At 41.2% G+C, this 15,822-nt stretch overlaps 1 protein-coding gene across 2 annotated transcripts in view; it reads left to right on the top strand.

Annotated features, from left to right (window-relative positions):
* The window catches only part of SUMF1 (sulfatase modifying factor 1), a 125,507-nt gene that overhangs the window by 60,687 nt on the left and 48,998 nt on the right, over nucleotides 1-15,822 (top strand). For both annotated transcript variants that reach the window (XM_049862510.1, XM_049862509.1), the window contains one exon: nucleotides 2,603-2,716. In XM_049862510.1, coding sequence (XP_049718467.1) covers nucleotides 2,603-2,716 — 114 coding nt within the window. The remainder of the gene's footprint in view (nucleotides 1-2,602; nucleotides 2,717-15,822) is intronic.

The following is a 15,822-nucleotide window of genomic DNA, read 5'->3' as shown; positions in this document are numbered from 1 at the left end:
GGGGCAGTGTACGTACAGAAGAAGTTGCCGGGTGGTGCAGATGGCTAGCACCTGGCTGCTAACCAAAAAGCCAGAGGGTTGAGTCTACCAGAGGTATCTCCAAAGAAAGACCCGGCAATCTACTTCCAAAAAACCAGTCATTGACAAGCCTGTGGAGCACAACTCTACTGTGATCCAGGGGGGCTCCGTGAGCTGGAATTGCCTCAAAGGCCACTGGCTTGTTTGTTGGCCCACATGGAACTTGGTCCACCTCAGCTGCTCTGCTGTATCCATGTGTTCTGGTCAGTTGAGACCAGGAGTTTAACCTTGATGATGGGACAGACTATGGTGAAATAACGCCTTCACTTGCTCTTTCATACGTTTTGTTATTTCAGAAGAGATTTTAATAAACTCTGAGCCCTGAGCAAGCTATTTTGACCACAGTAAGCCAAAAGCATTTATGTTTTTTTTTGGCTGTTATTACACAATTGTTAGTTTGTTCCAATTTTAATGCCTATCAGTTCATTCACCTGAAAATAAGCGTTTCTCATGTGTATTTGTTTCCTTTTGAGGTTCCTGGAAGGAAAGTTTGGTTAGTGTTATAAATTTAGCAATTGATACTTAAGTTTTTTATTTACCTTAGTGGTATACTCACATATGATAATTTGGGGGTGTTGACTTCCAAATTTTACCTCACTTAAACATCAGATTATTTAAAGGACACTTCCCTGCCAAAAAAGGCCCTTTAAATATGCGCTGTTATTTCCCCTATTTTATAGTTGAACCGACCCAGGTGGGTTAAACTGCTTGCCGCTCCACCGCTAACCGAAAGATTGGCAGTTCAAACCCACCCAGTGGTTCTGAGGAGGAAAGACCTGGCAATCGGCTTCTGTACAGATTACAGCTTAGAAAACCCTATGGGGCAGTTCTGCTCTGTTACACAGAGTCGCTATGAGTCAGGATCAACAGGACAGCACCAAACAACAACAACAAGCTGCTGTGTATTGGCATATAGATATGACTTCAGATGCACTGACTTGAGGGTCCCCTCGGCGTGTGCTTTCTAGAACTCTGAGAAGTGATTCCATCCTCCAGAATGCTTGTTTCATCTTTTAATTGCTCTAGAAACAGATTATTTTCTTGTTTTTCATTCTACTCTGTTCAGTTTTTACTCTACCTTACACTTTCTGATCACCTCCAAATTCTTCAGAGAGCAGTTTATACTTGTGACCTCTCCTTTACCCTTTGAACTCTGACCCCACCTCCAAGGCCAGCCCAAACACTTTTTCCTTAGCAGAGGAGGATACCTTCAACCAGAAATCGTTCCCTCTCGGCAGTTTCTGTGGCATTTCTTTCACCCTCTCATCCCATTCTGCCTTTCTTGGATTTTTTGGTTTGGTTATATTCTTTTTTCCCTCATTAAGCTCCTTCAGTCTTATTTGTCTTTGAATCCTTTCCTGCCTTCAGTCAGTCTTCATGAAACTACTGAATGAACCAGTAACTAAATGCTGCTGTTCCTGTAATGAATGCTAATTATGGAAACAGAATGGGGAAGTTCTTCAGCTTTCTACCTCTTCTGGACTAAGTTTTGTTTCAGAATGGCTTCTTTAACTTTGTTTGAAGTGCTCTGAATTCCCCAAGCCTCAGGTACTTCCATATTTACATGTAGACATGAAACCTTCAGAAGGCAAGTAGTTTACTTGTTACTTCAGTCCTACCTCATTAGTATGGAAAAAAGCATAAATTTACAAAAAGATTTTAAAAATTCTGAAGATAACTTGAAATCTTTTTCATTAAAAAAAATTTTTTTTTGCTTTATGTTTGAGAATTTCCATTAAAAATGTTGAGAAAAAAATTTCAGTCAGTCACTAAAATAGCCAAATTGTTCTGCATTTACTATTGTCCAGTTAAAGTTTTTTCTCGCCTTCCCCCCTGCTTATCCTCTTTAAAAAGCCTTACACATTCTGATTTTGTGTCTGTGACAGTGTTATGTGGCAGACTGTCTGACCTGCCTTTGAAATGTGATACAATTGGTTGCTGAAGAATGTGTACAGTTTGCCTTAGCCTTCCAGAATGCTTGATAATGAATTCACATTTTCTATATAAAAACAAGTCCCCTTGGTGTTTTGATGACAGTGGCTGAGGATTAAAGATAAGTTGGTGAGTTGGAAGCGGCTGGTGCAGAGCATGGAATTGACTTGTGGTCTCTCAATGCTAAAAGACATTGCGTGGCCAGCAGAGCTCAGCTCTGGTGCCAAGACTCATGTTGGGTACAATATGATGTTCCTGTTACCACTTTGAATGTCTAAATACCACTCTCTACCCCACCGTCCGTCTTGCACTGTCTGATTCAGTTTTGAATTATACTCAATATTAGTCTCTCTATTATGAATAGTTTTGCTGCCTTTCCTGCTATGTAATGTAAATTCTCCTTAGATTTATAAACTCCTTTTGAGAGTCCAAAGCCAAAAAATACCTCTCTGCATTTACAGTGGCCAAATTTTATTTTGACTGTTGGAGTGAAAATTAATACTCATGCTTTGAAGTTATAGCTCTTAGTACATTTTCCACCAAAGAGATTTTCTAAACATGGTGAGTGTTTTGACAGCATATTTCCTTTTAGGTCGACGCCTTTCCTCCCAATGGTTATGGCTTGTACAACATAGTGGGGAACGTGTGGGAGTGGACCTCAGACTGGTGGACCATTCACCATTCTGCTGAGGAAACACTTAACCCGGTGAGTATCATTCTTAGAGTGTGTATCTTGGAAAGGGAATGTCCATTCCCTGAGCATTCTGTGGTTTTTTCTCTGGAATTAGTCTCTGGTATATTCCAAAGGCGCTTTATAAATGACACGCTTAGGTATGTGTCCTTAAGATTCATCTGGGTTTACACGCAGGTCAGCAGGTAAGTATCAGCTGGTCAGTTGGGAATTTGCTAATTTATGAAAGTTGTTACACCAGGTAACTATTTAAAAGAATTTCATGTGTTTCCGAGGGGTATTTACATGCTCTTGAAATTAGTCTTGGAATGTCCCCAAAGTGACATTAAGCACATAGCTCTTATTTCAGACTTTTCAAGCATTTGTGTGAAAGTGCCTGTGAACATTTTTGTACTGCTTTATCTGGATGGTGATAACTACTTAAAGGAATCTTCTGTAACTTCAGGAATTATATTTATTCTCATAAATTTGATCAGAGTGAGATATATAAAAAACTATGGTAAATTCATTAATGTTTTATTTATAACTATTAAAATCTGTTAGATGGTATTTACCATGTACTTAGCTGCCTGAGTTTGGATTGGTTGAAATTTTTATTCAGCATCACCGTTTGGACAAAATGGGAAAAAAATACTTTCTGGGTGAATGTTGAGTCAGGAAGCTGAGTCATTTAGTGATTATTTTCTGAACCTCTCAGTATGTCTGACATCCTGTATCTTGGTTATCTAAGACAAATTTTTTTGTCTAAGTTTTACCTATTCTGGAATGGGAAGAATGTTCTCTGCAACTAGTATACCAACCTGCCTCTAAAACCAAGTTCTCCCAGAAGAATATATAAAAATTGGGAGACTGTGTGTATGTGTGCTTGAAGTACCTCCTTCAAAAAGAACATTTCTGAATATTCTTTGTTGTATGAACAGATGGGAAAAAATACTATATAAAAATCCTATATCCAATAAACTAGACATTCATAAGTCAGATCCAAGAATATGTATTTATACCAAAACTAGCTAGATGGGGAGCTGATATCCTTAATGTTAAATCTTAACCTTTTGAAGAGGCACATAGAGTTATGTTAAAGGAAATTAATTCTTCACTCTCTTCCTCAGTGGAGACTTAACACAGCTTCATTGTCGTTGAAGAAGTTGTCGTAATTTAGACTCTGTGCCTCAGGCCATTTTTCTGAGTGTGGGGATAAATTTCTGCTTGATATGCTTGCTTTTTCTTCACAGAATAACACGTGGGCTGCTCATGAATAATCTAGAGGCACAGATCTGTTTTCTTGGGTGCAGCTGAAAAAGCTGAGTTTGCTTCAGCAACTGTCATTCACTCTCGTTTTCCTTGTGTTTTCTAGCAAGGATGGTGGAAGTAGTGGTCAAAGACAACCCTTTTCTCCAAAGTGAGAATTACGTTGTGAAATTCTCGGTGGGTTTGTGGTTGAGAGATATCATTCTCTACTGGCAAGATGTGACTTCAGCGTTTGCTGTCAGAATCAGAAATAGAATCTCTTTTTCTCCTCAGATACAGGCATCTGTACGTTTGGAAGGGGCTGCGCAAGGCTTCAGAATTCTGGCAAGTTGTGAATGTATCTATTTGACCATCTGGTGTGGCGCTGAACGCTTATTAGCTTTCAGTTTTATAACTGCTTCTGTTTCTTCTAAAGATTTACAGAAAAACTCAAATTTTCAAATTTAAAAAAAAAATTCTTGACTCCGTCCTGGAGATTGTCCTTGCTCTAATGAAATTGTTCTCATTTTAGGTCTCTGTCCTAGATACCACATTTGCTTCCTGATGTGACTGGGATAAAAATTGAACAGTTTTTTGAGAACTAAACCCCAAGTCCCTAGAAAACTCATACTTCACCATTTATATCTTAGCAGCTTTGCTTCATCGCCGTCTTCACTGCTAGCAGACAAGCCCACTATCAGCTGTCATCTGGGTTACTGCATCAGCTTTCTAGCTGGGCTTCCTGCTGGTACTTTCTTTACTAGAGAGCAAATCTAATGATGCTACTCTGCTATTTAAAACCCCTCAGTGGCTTCTTATTATCTGAAGAATAACGAATTCTTAATATGACATCTGAAGGCTAAAATAATTTAGCCCCTACTGATCTCTCTAGCCACACTTTTTTCTTCTTTTTAAACGCTTGTTTTTAAACACTAAAAAAAATGGTGTGCTTATACAGAAAATAGTATAGCAGACACCTACATACTGGCAAAGGAGTCCTGGTGACACAGTGGTTAAGTGCTGGTGACCACTAATAAACTTTTGTCTCTATACATTTGCCTACTCTAGATATTTCATGTAAGTGGGACTATACAATATTTGCCCTTTTGTTTCTGACTTGTTTTACTCAGTATAATGTTTTCAAGGAGCCCTGGTGGTGCAGTGGTTAAGAGTGATGGCGAGCTATGGCTGTTAACCAAAAGGTCAGCAGTTCAAATCCACCAGCCACTCCATGGAAACCCTATGAGGCGGTTCTACTCTGTCCTGTAGAGGTGACTATGAGTCGGTTGACTCAGTGGCAATGGGTTTTTTTTTTTTTTTTATGTTTTCAGGATTCATCCATGTACCAGTGTCAACATGGAATTAGACTGTCTAGCTCTAGATGTTTTAGAAAGTGCATTCTGTTTCTCAAGACTGCTTTGACTTGGCATAGAAATGATCAGGTTGTCCTCATCTGCCCCCGTGGAGTTTGCTTCTACCTACAGAATTCGTGCTCTTTGTTTCAAAGGACAGCTCTCTGAGCCCATGCCCACCTGCACATGGCACGTCATATAAAATTGGGCATGTGCCAATCCCCTGGCCTGCGATCAGCGTGGATGGCTATGCCGCCACGGGCCAGCCTTGTTGATCCTGCTTAGGTACTTCTTTGGCATTGGATGATTGGACTTGGGATTTTTATCTTGCATTACTTCTTGATTTTTTAACTTTTCATTTTGAAATAAAAAGATTTAGAAGAGTTACAAAGTTACAGAGAGTTACCGAAATACCTTTCAATCAGCTTTCCCTAATGTTCACATCGTATAAACCAACCAGTTGCTGTTGAGTTGATTCTGACTCATGGTGACCCCATGTGTGTCAGAGTAGAACTGGGCTCCACAGGGTTTTCTTTTTAATATAATATTGTTTATTTTGTTGTTGTTGTTCTTGAGAATATACACAGCAAACATACACCAATTCAGTAGTCACCATTTAGTGACATTGATTACATTCTTTGAGGTGTGTAACCATTCCCACCCTCCTTTTCTGAGTTGTTTTCCTGCATCAACACATGTTCACTGCTCCCTATGGTTCCTATCTAATCTTTCAAATTGCTGTTGTCAGTTTGATCCCATATTGATAGTTCTTCAAAGAGCATGATGCGCGAGGCAGACTTTTTTTTTTTTACTAGTTAAGCTAAAGTATTGTTTTGTTTTAAGACTTCAGGGGATATTTTTGGTTTAAGTTTTAAAGATTATCTCCAGGGCAGTAGTTTCAGGGGTTCATCAAACTTTCATGACTCCAGAAAGTCTGGAGTCCATGAGAATTTTCTGTTCTGTTCTACATTTTCCCCCTTTTGATCAGGATTCTTCTGCGGAATCATTGATCAAAATGTTCGGTAATGGTAGCTGGCCACCAGCCAGTTCTTCTGCTCTCATAGCAAAGAAGGCAGTTTTTCTTGGAAGCAATTAGCCACACATTCCATATCCTCCTCCTATTCCTGTCTTTCATCCTCTGTTCCAGGTAGATAGAGATCAGTGGTTGTGCCTTGGATGGCTGCTTGTAAGCTTTTAAAACCCCAGGCACTACACACTGAACTAGGAGGTAGAACAGAAGCACTAAACATGTTATTTGGCCAGCTAACTGGGATGTGCCGTGAAATCATGACCCTAAACGTCCAAACCAAGAAATCAAATCCTATGAAGTGTTTGCTTGTATATAAGCAGACTCAGCGGCTACTTTTTTTTTTTTGAGGTAAATATATATATCACGCAATGTTTACCAGTTCAACTTTTTTTTTTTACCAATGTACAACTTATTGACAGCAATTAATCATCTGTGCAACCTAATGCAAATATTTTCATTACTGTTAAACCTCCCTCCCCCATTTTCTCCTTCCTCCCACCTCCTGTAACCATTAATAAACTTTGTTCTCTATACATTTGTCTTTTCTTGTCTTTTTATATAAGTCAGGTCATACAATATTTGTCCTCTTGTGATTGACTTATTTTACTCAGTGTAATATCTTCAAACTCCATCCATAGTGTAGCATGTATCAAAACTTCATTTCTCAGTATTCCGTTATATGTATGCACTGCATTTGGTTATCCATTCATCTGTTGATGGGCATTTTAGGTTGTTTCCACCTTCTGACTATTGTGAATAGTGCTGCAGTGAACACTGGTGTACAAGTCTCTATTTGACTGGACTTACATTACTTTTGTAGATCATCTAAACCCTAGGCCTGATTGCTCCTCCTTCTAATAACCTCTCCCCTGGCCTCTCGCCACTGCATGTCTCAGTGTGCAGTATTTGTTAGGCTCCTGCTTAGCCTGTCTTCTAGTCCTCCTCTGAGTGTTTGTTAGGCTCCTGCTTAGCCTGTCTTCTAGTCCTCCTCTGAGTGTTTGTTAGGCTCCTGCTTAGCCTGTCTTCTAGTCCTCCTCTGAGTGTTTGTTAGGCTCCTGCTTAGCCTGTCTTCTAGTCCTCCTCTGAGTGTTTGTTAGGCTCCTGCTTAGCCTGTCTTCTAGTCCTCCTCTGAGTGTTTGTTAGGCTCCTGCTTAGCCTGTCTTCTAGTCCTCCTCTGAGTGTTTGTTAGGCTCCTGCCTAGCCTGTCTTCTAGTCCTCCTCTGAGTGTTTGTTAGGCTCCTGCCTAGCCTGTCTTCTAGTCCTCCTCTGAGTGTTTGTTAGACTCCTGCTTAGCCTGTCTTCTAGTCCTCCTCTGCCTTAAGGCATGAGACTGCCTTTGTCTCAGCCTGGCAAAAACAGTAAGTATCTCATGGCCCTTTTTTTTACTTGAGACTACCACACACATTGACTGCTACATTAGCAGCCTCATCAATTCAGCAATCATTCCCTGAGAATCAGGCTAGGAGGGGGAGTTGATTGAGAATTTTTACCTGCCATAAGGCCTTTATGCACATAATTTTAGTGAGAATATTTTAGGGCATGTTGCAGAATAAATCAGTTTGACAGAGGAGTAACCTAGTTACTCAAAATATTAGCTTATCAACGAGTTAGCTCAAAATGAAAAAAATTACGAAAGTGTTAATGAAGTTGACTTTAAACATGTGGTTGCAGATTGCACCTATTATGTGCCAAGGGGACAGGAAGGCAATTAAATTTACATTTAGGAAAATAATTGTATCATCTTCTCCCAAGTAGGAAGAAGCCCTGGTGGCACAGTGGGTTAAGAGCTTGGCTGCTAACCGAAAGATTTGCAGTTCAAACCCACCAGCTGCTCTGCAGGAGAAAGCTTTGGCTGTCTGTCTGTTGCCATAAAGTTGTATAGCCTTGGAAATCCTATGGGGCAGTTTTCGTCTATTCTGTAGGGTTGTGTTATGGATTGAATTATGTCCCCCCAAAATACGTGTTGTAAATGCTAACCTGTATGCCTGTGGGTATAATCCTGTCTGGGAATAGGTTGTCTTTATTAATGAGGCAAGATTAGTATAGGATATATCTTGAGTAAATCTCTATTGAGATATAAAAAAGATTAAACAAACAAGCAGAGGAGAGATGGGGTAAGATAGATGCCAAGACATATGGAAGTCTCCAGGGAGCCGGTAGCTGAAGCTGAAGAAACAGGGATCTTCCTCCAGAGCTGACAGAGCGAGAAAGCCTTCCCCTAGAGCCGGAGCCCAGATCTCAGACTTCTAGCCTGTTAAACTGTGAGAAAATAAATTTCTGTTTGTTAAAGCCATCCATTTGTGATATTTCTGTTATAGCAGCGCTAGATAAATAAGACAGGATTTGGAAGCAGAAGAGTGGGGTCCCGCTTGAGCAGATACCTAAAATGTGGAATCGGTTTTGGAAGTGGGTAATAGGTAGAGGCTAGAAGAGTTTTAAAGTGCCTAATAGTAAAAGCCTAGATTGCCTTGAAGAGACTGTTGGTAGAATTACAGATATCAAAGGCAATTCTGGTGAAGGCTCAGAAGGAAGTGAGGAGAGCTATAGGAATATCTCTGTCACCTTAGAGAATACATACAGCACCAGCAACAGAATGTTGCTAGACATGTAAATATGGAATGTGCTTCTGATGACGCTTTAAAAGAAAATGATAAACATCTGATTGAACAGTGGAAGAAGAGTGGTGCCTTTTATGCAGTGGCAAAGAACTTGTCTGAATTATCTTCAGATGTTTGGTAGAAGGTAGAACTTTTTAAGTGATGAACTTGGATATCTGGCTGATGAGATTTCTAAGCAAGGTCTTAAAGGGGCCGCGTGGTTTCTCCTTGCTGCTTATAGTGAAATGCAAGAAGAAGGAGATGGACTTAAAAAAGAACTGTGCAAAATAAAAGCAGAACTTAAAGTTTAGGAAAATGCTGTTGTACAAACCAAGGACACATGTCCTAGAACAACGTTCATGGACGTGGCTACACAATCTTTTGTTAAAGAAATTATGCCTGTGATTGATGGATCTAACCAACCACCATAGGAGAAAACCCATGAAGGGACAGAGGAAGAACAAAAGGAAAGAACACTGTCTGCCTTTTGGAATTCTACAGGCAGTAAACAGACCAAAGGAGCTACATCTGTTGTCTTCCAAGAAAAGAAAAGGCCCATCCCTGGAGCAACTCAGAGATCAGCAGAACTGTTGAAAGAAGCACAGGAAGCAGGGCTGACCCAGTTTCAAAGCGTGGGGCCAAGGTCTCCTGGATCTCAAAGGGTTGGGCCACAGTCCTAGGTTTCAAAGAGTGGAATCTTTGCCAACTTGGTTTCAGAGTGTGGGGCTGCCGTTAAGGTGTGCTGGGGGGTGGGGCTGCCATGCCCAAGGGACAGAAGAATGGGGCCTGCTGAGGCCAAGGGGGTGGGGTTGCCACTCAGATGGCCTAGGAGAATGGGGCCATCTAAAGCTAAGGGAGCAGAGTTGCCATGCCACAGGGTCTAGCAGGCAGAGCTGAAGCCCAAGGCCAAGGGGCCTCCACTCAGAATCCAGAGGGCATGGCCAATACCCAGAGTCTGGTGGGTGGGGCCATTGCCCAGGTGGTCTCAGAGAAGAGAGGATTATTTTAAAGCCTTGAGAGCCAGTGTAATGTGTTCTGCTGAGTTTTGGACTTGCTTGGTTCCTGTTATCTCTTCTTTCCCTCCAGGTCTCCCATTTGCAATGGAAATGTCTACCTTGTGTCTGTTCCACCATGGTACTTTGGAAACAGATAACTTGTAACCTAGATTTCACAGGTTCACAGATGAAGAGGAAGTTTACCCCAGGATGGAATATGCCTAAAGTCTCACCCATATTTGATTTGAATGATTGAGAAGATGAGATTTTGGACTTAGAGCTGATTTAAGACTTTTGGGATGACATGATGGGGTGAATGTGTTTTGCATGTGGCAAGGACATGAATTTTGGGGGGCCAAAGGGTGGAATGTTATGGTTGAATTCTGCCCCTCAAAAATATGTGTTGTAAATCCTAACCTCTATGCCTGTAGTTATGATCCCATTAGTGAATGAGTTTTCGGTTATGTTGATGAGGTAGGATTAATGAAGGGTATGTCTTGAGTTATTCTCTTAGAAAAAAATAATAGGAGCAGACTAGGCAAGGGGAGATGCTAAGCCATGTGAGGATCGTCTAAGAGCAGAAGCTCAAAGAGATGAGGACCTTCCTCCAGAGCTGACAGAAAGAGAAAGTCTTTCCCTAGAGCCTGAGCTTGATGAGTTTAGTTCTAGCCTCCTAACCGTGAGAAAATAAATTTCTGTTTGTTAAAGCCATCCAATTGTGGTATTTCTGTTATAGCAGCACTAGGTAACTAAGACAGGTCGCTGTGAGATGGAATTGACTCGATGGCAACAGGTTTGGTTTTTGGGTTTTATCTCTAATAGAAAATGGAAATCTTCCTAGAGGAAGACCTAATATTTATCCATTGTCATTTTTCTTTATGATTCTGGAGCTGGATTCATTAGCCAATAAAAAAAAGAACTGTTGAGAAATAGAAATAGAAATAGGATGTACAAGGCTCAAATATCTAGATCCAGCAACATCTTTCTACTTAACCCATACACGTGCTTGCTTGAAATGATTGAATGCTTATTCCAATTGCTATTTGTAAGATTGTAGAAAGAGTTTGTTTCTATCTTACAATAAAATTATCTTCAGGCCACAGGTTACAACCATTGACTCTTCCTGAGCAAGGAGAACAGGATGCCAAAATGTACCCTGGCCTCCTCTCTTGGTGTGGAGGATCAGTGGATCTCAAAGGTGGAAGGGGTTAGAGTGGAAGCCTCACTCAGCCTCTACCCCTGCAGGAATCCCTTCTGTGAACCCCTGACAGCTATGGTCCTATAGCCTCTTGCTTAAAACCTCCTGGTAAAAAGAACTCTTAATGCCTGTGGCCACCTGTTGTATTATCAGATGTCTTCACTGTTTGAAGGTTCTTAGGTCGAACCAAAATATTCTGGCCCTGGATCTTCACTCTCTATTCCTCATTCTGTTAGTGGTGAAAACACAGAACATGCCTTCTCTATTATACATGAAAGTTTTTCAGACTCCTGAAGCATCTCATTCCTTCTGTGCCTTGGGTAACTTGGGTTACAAATCAGGGCAACCGGTTCCATTCCTCTGGATAGCGTGCATGAAAAACTGTCCCTTTTTATAAATGGGCACCCAGAGTTATATACAGCATTCTAGTCTAGATGTTGCCTGATAGACCCAAATAATAGTGTTGCTGTCCTTTTTCATCATTCTCTGCTCATTGGGGCGCAGTTTGTGTTTGTTGGCATTAAGAGATGGGCTAGTGGATTCCAGTGGAGCTGGGTTTGAATCTTGTTGCTATGACTCTGACTTACCAGTTGAGTGACCTTGTGCAAGTCACTTAACCACTCTGAGACTCAGTTTGCTCCTTTCTCAAATGGAGATGAAGATTCCTACTTCATAGAGGAGTTGTGAGGAACTGAGAGAATATTTGTAAGGCACGTAGCACAACGTTTGGCAAATAGTAAGCATACAGTACACAGCACCTTCTGTGTTAACCGTTATTAGTACTTCATTACTATCAGTACTACTACTGTATTACCGTGAGGAGTAGCAGCAGCAGCTACAGCAGCTATAAGAAAAGCCAGCATCTCACTGTTGGCTCCTGTTAAGCTTGTAGCCAAAGAAAACTTGCAGTTTTTTTCTATATATATTCATCCCAGGCTGAGTCTCCCCAAATATTGTTGCTATGCAGCTATTTTTTTAAGTAGTTTAAAAACAATTTTTTTTGAATTTTCTTTTAACGTTTTAGCTATATTTTGAAAATGCAAGTTGAAACTCTTCTCTCCATCAAATTTCATTTTGCTGACGGATTTCAACCTTGAGACACAGCTTGTAAAAATCCCTGTGATTATCAATGCTGTCCTTTAGCTAGCTTTCCATTCCAGCTTAATAAAATCAACAGATTGGCTGTGTTTTTAAGTAATCGAGAAAATGTTGAATGGATAAGGCTCATGGCAGAACCCTGAGGCATTGGAGTCAGCCCACATTGATTGAGGACTTCTTGTATTATGAAGAGTCCCTGGGTGGTACAAACGGCTAATATTCTTGACTACAAACTGAAAGGTTATAGGTGTGAGTCCACCCAGAGGCTCCTCGGAAGAAAAGCCTGGCAGTCTACTTGCAAAAAACCAGCTGTTGAAAACCCTTTGGAACACAATTCTAGTGTGACACCCAGTGGGTCAACATGAGTCAGGGTTGACTTGAGAGCACCTGGTACTGGTCTTGTACTATGGGGTCTATATCCATGTTTGGGGATACAAAGATGAATAAAACAGGCCTTGCCATTAAGAAGCTTATAGTTCTGGGGAAAGATTGTATAGTCATCAGATAACTCAAGATGTACCGTGGCAAGATGTGTTACAGATATGATTGAGGGGGGGACCTCAGCGAACTCTGTGTATTCTGCCAGGTACAGCTGAGACAGCTTCTCTGAGATGTGCTCTTGTGAAGGACGGATTGGCTACGTCACTATGCTAGGTCCTTGGGATCTCAAGATAAGAAACCAGGGTCTGACCTTTTGAGGCCTTTGTGGTAAGAGGAGAGAATTTTTTTTTTCATCCTCACCACTTTCATTTTCTTGAAGTGAATGCCTAGCTATTGGCACCCTGAGCCAGAACTGCTGTCTGCTGCCCTGCAGTCTTCAAGCTCAAAGCCTCTTCTGTGCTCACAGCAAAAGGAAAAGCCGTGAAGGAGAAGGTGCTTGCGTCTTTTAGTTTTGCTGCAATGTAGTCTTCCCCTCCTTATGGAAGCATTAGAGCTGTTGAAAGAATCTCTGTTAGCAAACAAAGTAGTGGCTTTGGAGAGTGACTTCTAAATTGGCTTTCTTATACCAGTATGCTTGATATAACGGCTTTCATTAGCTATCTTTTTCACAGCTTATAGCATTCCTGGGAAGGGAGAGCCATATGCTCTAAGATTCAGGTGGCAGAAGGTCAGCATAATGGTTTGGGGTTATAATGGAAACATTAAATGGAAAGAGTGAAGGTTTGCTAATGTGGCTGTTCATGGTCGTGAGTAACAGCCCCTGAGTCAGTCTCTTCCTGCTGCACTGAATAGCAGAATCAGGGTTCAGTGGTGAAAGTGCAGGTCAGCAGCCTGTGTTTTCACCCGAGATTTAGTTTTAAAATGTTATGGGGGCCTTGGGGGAGTTTACTGATTATGCAAAGGCATTCGACTGTGTGAATCCTAAGAAATTATGAATAACATTGTGAAGAACAGGAATTGCAGAACACTTAATTGTGCTAATGGGGAGCCCATACATAGACCAGGAGGCAGTTGTTAGAAAAGAAAAAGGGGATATCGAGTGGCTTAAAATCAGGAAAGATGTGCATCAGGGTTGTATCCTTTCACCGTACTTATTCTGTTTGTATGCTGAGAGAAAAATACGAGAAGCTGGACTATGAAGAAGAATGCCGCGTCAGGATTGGAGGATGACTCATGAACAACCTGCTATATGCAATGGTACAACCTTGCTGAAAGCAAAGAGGACTTGAAGCACTTACTGATGAAGATCAAAGACTACAGCCTTAGGTATGGATTACACTTCAACATAAAGAAAACAAAAATCCTCACAACTGGACTAATAAGCATCATCATGATAAATGGAGAAAAGATTGAAGTTGTCAAGAAGTTTATTTTACTTGACTCCACAGTCAGTGCCCATGGAGGCAACAGTCAAGAAATCAGACTTGCACTGGGCAAATCTGCTGTAAAAGACCTCTTCTTTTTTTTTTCCCCTTTATTTATTTATTTTTAACATTTTTTTTCATAATTTTTATTGTGTTTTAAGTGAAAGTTTACAAATCAAGTCAGTCTCTCACACAAAAACCCATATACACCTTGCTACACACTCCCAGTTACTCTCTGCCAATGAGACAGCCTGCTCTCTCCCTCCACTCTCTCTTTTCGTGTCCTTTTCGCCAGCTTCTAACCCCCTCCACCCTCTCATCTCCCCTCCAGGCAGGAGATGCCAACATAGTCTCAAGTGTCCGCCTGATCCAAGAAGCTCACTCCTCACCAGCATCCCTCTTTAACCCACTGTCCAGTCCAATCCATGTCTGAAGAGTTAGCTTCGGGAATGGTTCCTGTCCTGGGGCAACAGAAGGTGTGGGGGCCATGACCGCCAGGGTCCTTCCAGTCTCAGTCAGACCATTAAGTCTGGTCTTATGAGAATTTGGGGTCTGCATCCCACTGCTTTCCTGCTCCCTCAGGGGTTCTCTGTTCTGTTCCCTGTCAGGGTAGTCATCGGTTGTAGCCGGGCACCATCTAGTTCTTCTGGTCTCAGGATGATGTTGTCGCTGGTTCATGTGGCCCTTTGTGTCTCTTGGGCTCGTAATCACCTTGTGTCCTTGGTGTTCTTCATTCTCCTTTGATCCAGGTGGGTTGAGACCAATTGATGCATCTTAGATGGCTGCTTGCTGGCGTTTAAGACCCCTGACGCTACTCTTCAAAGTGGGATGCAGAATGTTTTCTTAATAGATTTTATTATGCCAATTGACTTAGATGTCCCCTGAAACCATGGTCCCCAGACCCCTGCCCCTGCTACGCTGGCCTTGGAAGCTTTCACTTTATTCAGGAAACTTCTTTGCTTTTGGTTTAGTCCAATTGTGCTGACCTCCCCTGTACTGTGTACTGTCTTTCCCTTCACCTAAAGTAGTTCTTATCTACTATCTAATTAGTGAATACCGCTCTCCCATCCTCCCTCCCTACCCGCTCTTGTAACCACCAATGTTGTCTTCTCGGTTTAAACTATTTCTCAAGTTCTTATAATAGCGGTCTTATATAATATTTGTCGTTTTGCAACTGACTAATTTCACTCAGCATAATGCCTTCCAGGTTCCTCCATGTTATGAAATGTTTCACAGATTCCTCACTGTTGTTTATCGATGTGTAGTATTGGATTGTGTGAATATACCATAAATTATTTATCCATTCACCCGTTGATGGGCACCTTGGTTGCTTCCATGTTTTTGCTATTGTAAACAGTGCTGCAGTAAACATGGGTGTGCATATATCTGTTCGTGTAAAGGCTCTTATTTCTCTAGGATATATTCCAAGGAGTGGGATTGCTGGGTCGTATGGTAGTTCTATTTCTAGCTTCTTAAGGAAGCGCCAAATCCATTTCCAAAATGGTTGTACCATTTGACATTCCCACCAGCAGTGTAGAAGTGTTCCAGTCTCTCCACAGCCTCTCCAACATTATTCTTTTGTGTTTTTTGGATTAATGCCAGCCTTGTTGGAGTGAGATGAAATCTCATTGTAGTTTTGATCTGCATTTCTCTAATGGCTAATGATCACGAACATTTCCTCATATATCTGTTAGCTACCTGAATGTCTTCTTCAGTGAAGTGTCTATACATATCTTTTGCCCATTTTTTAATTGGGTTGTCTTTTTGCAGTTGAGTTTTTTCAGTATTATGTAGATTTTAGAGATCAGGTGCTGATCAG

The sequence above is a fragment of the Elephas maximus genome, chromosome 20 (assembly GCF_024166365.1).
Source record: "Elephas maximus indicus isolate mEleMax1 chromosome 20, mEleMax1 primary haplotype, whole genome shotgun sequence".
NCBI lineage: Eukaryota > Metazoa > Chordata > Mammalia > Proboscidea > Elephantidae > Elephas > Elephas maximus.
The sequence above is the reverse complement of the archived record's forward strand: the minus strand, read 5'-3'. Positions and strand labels throughout refer to the sequence as shown.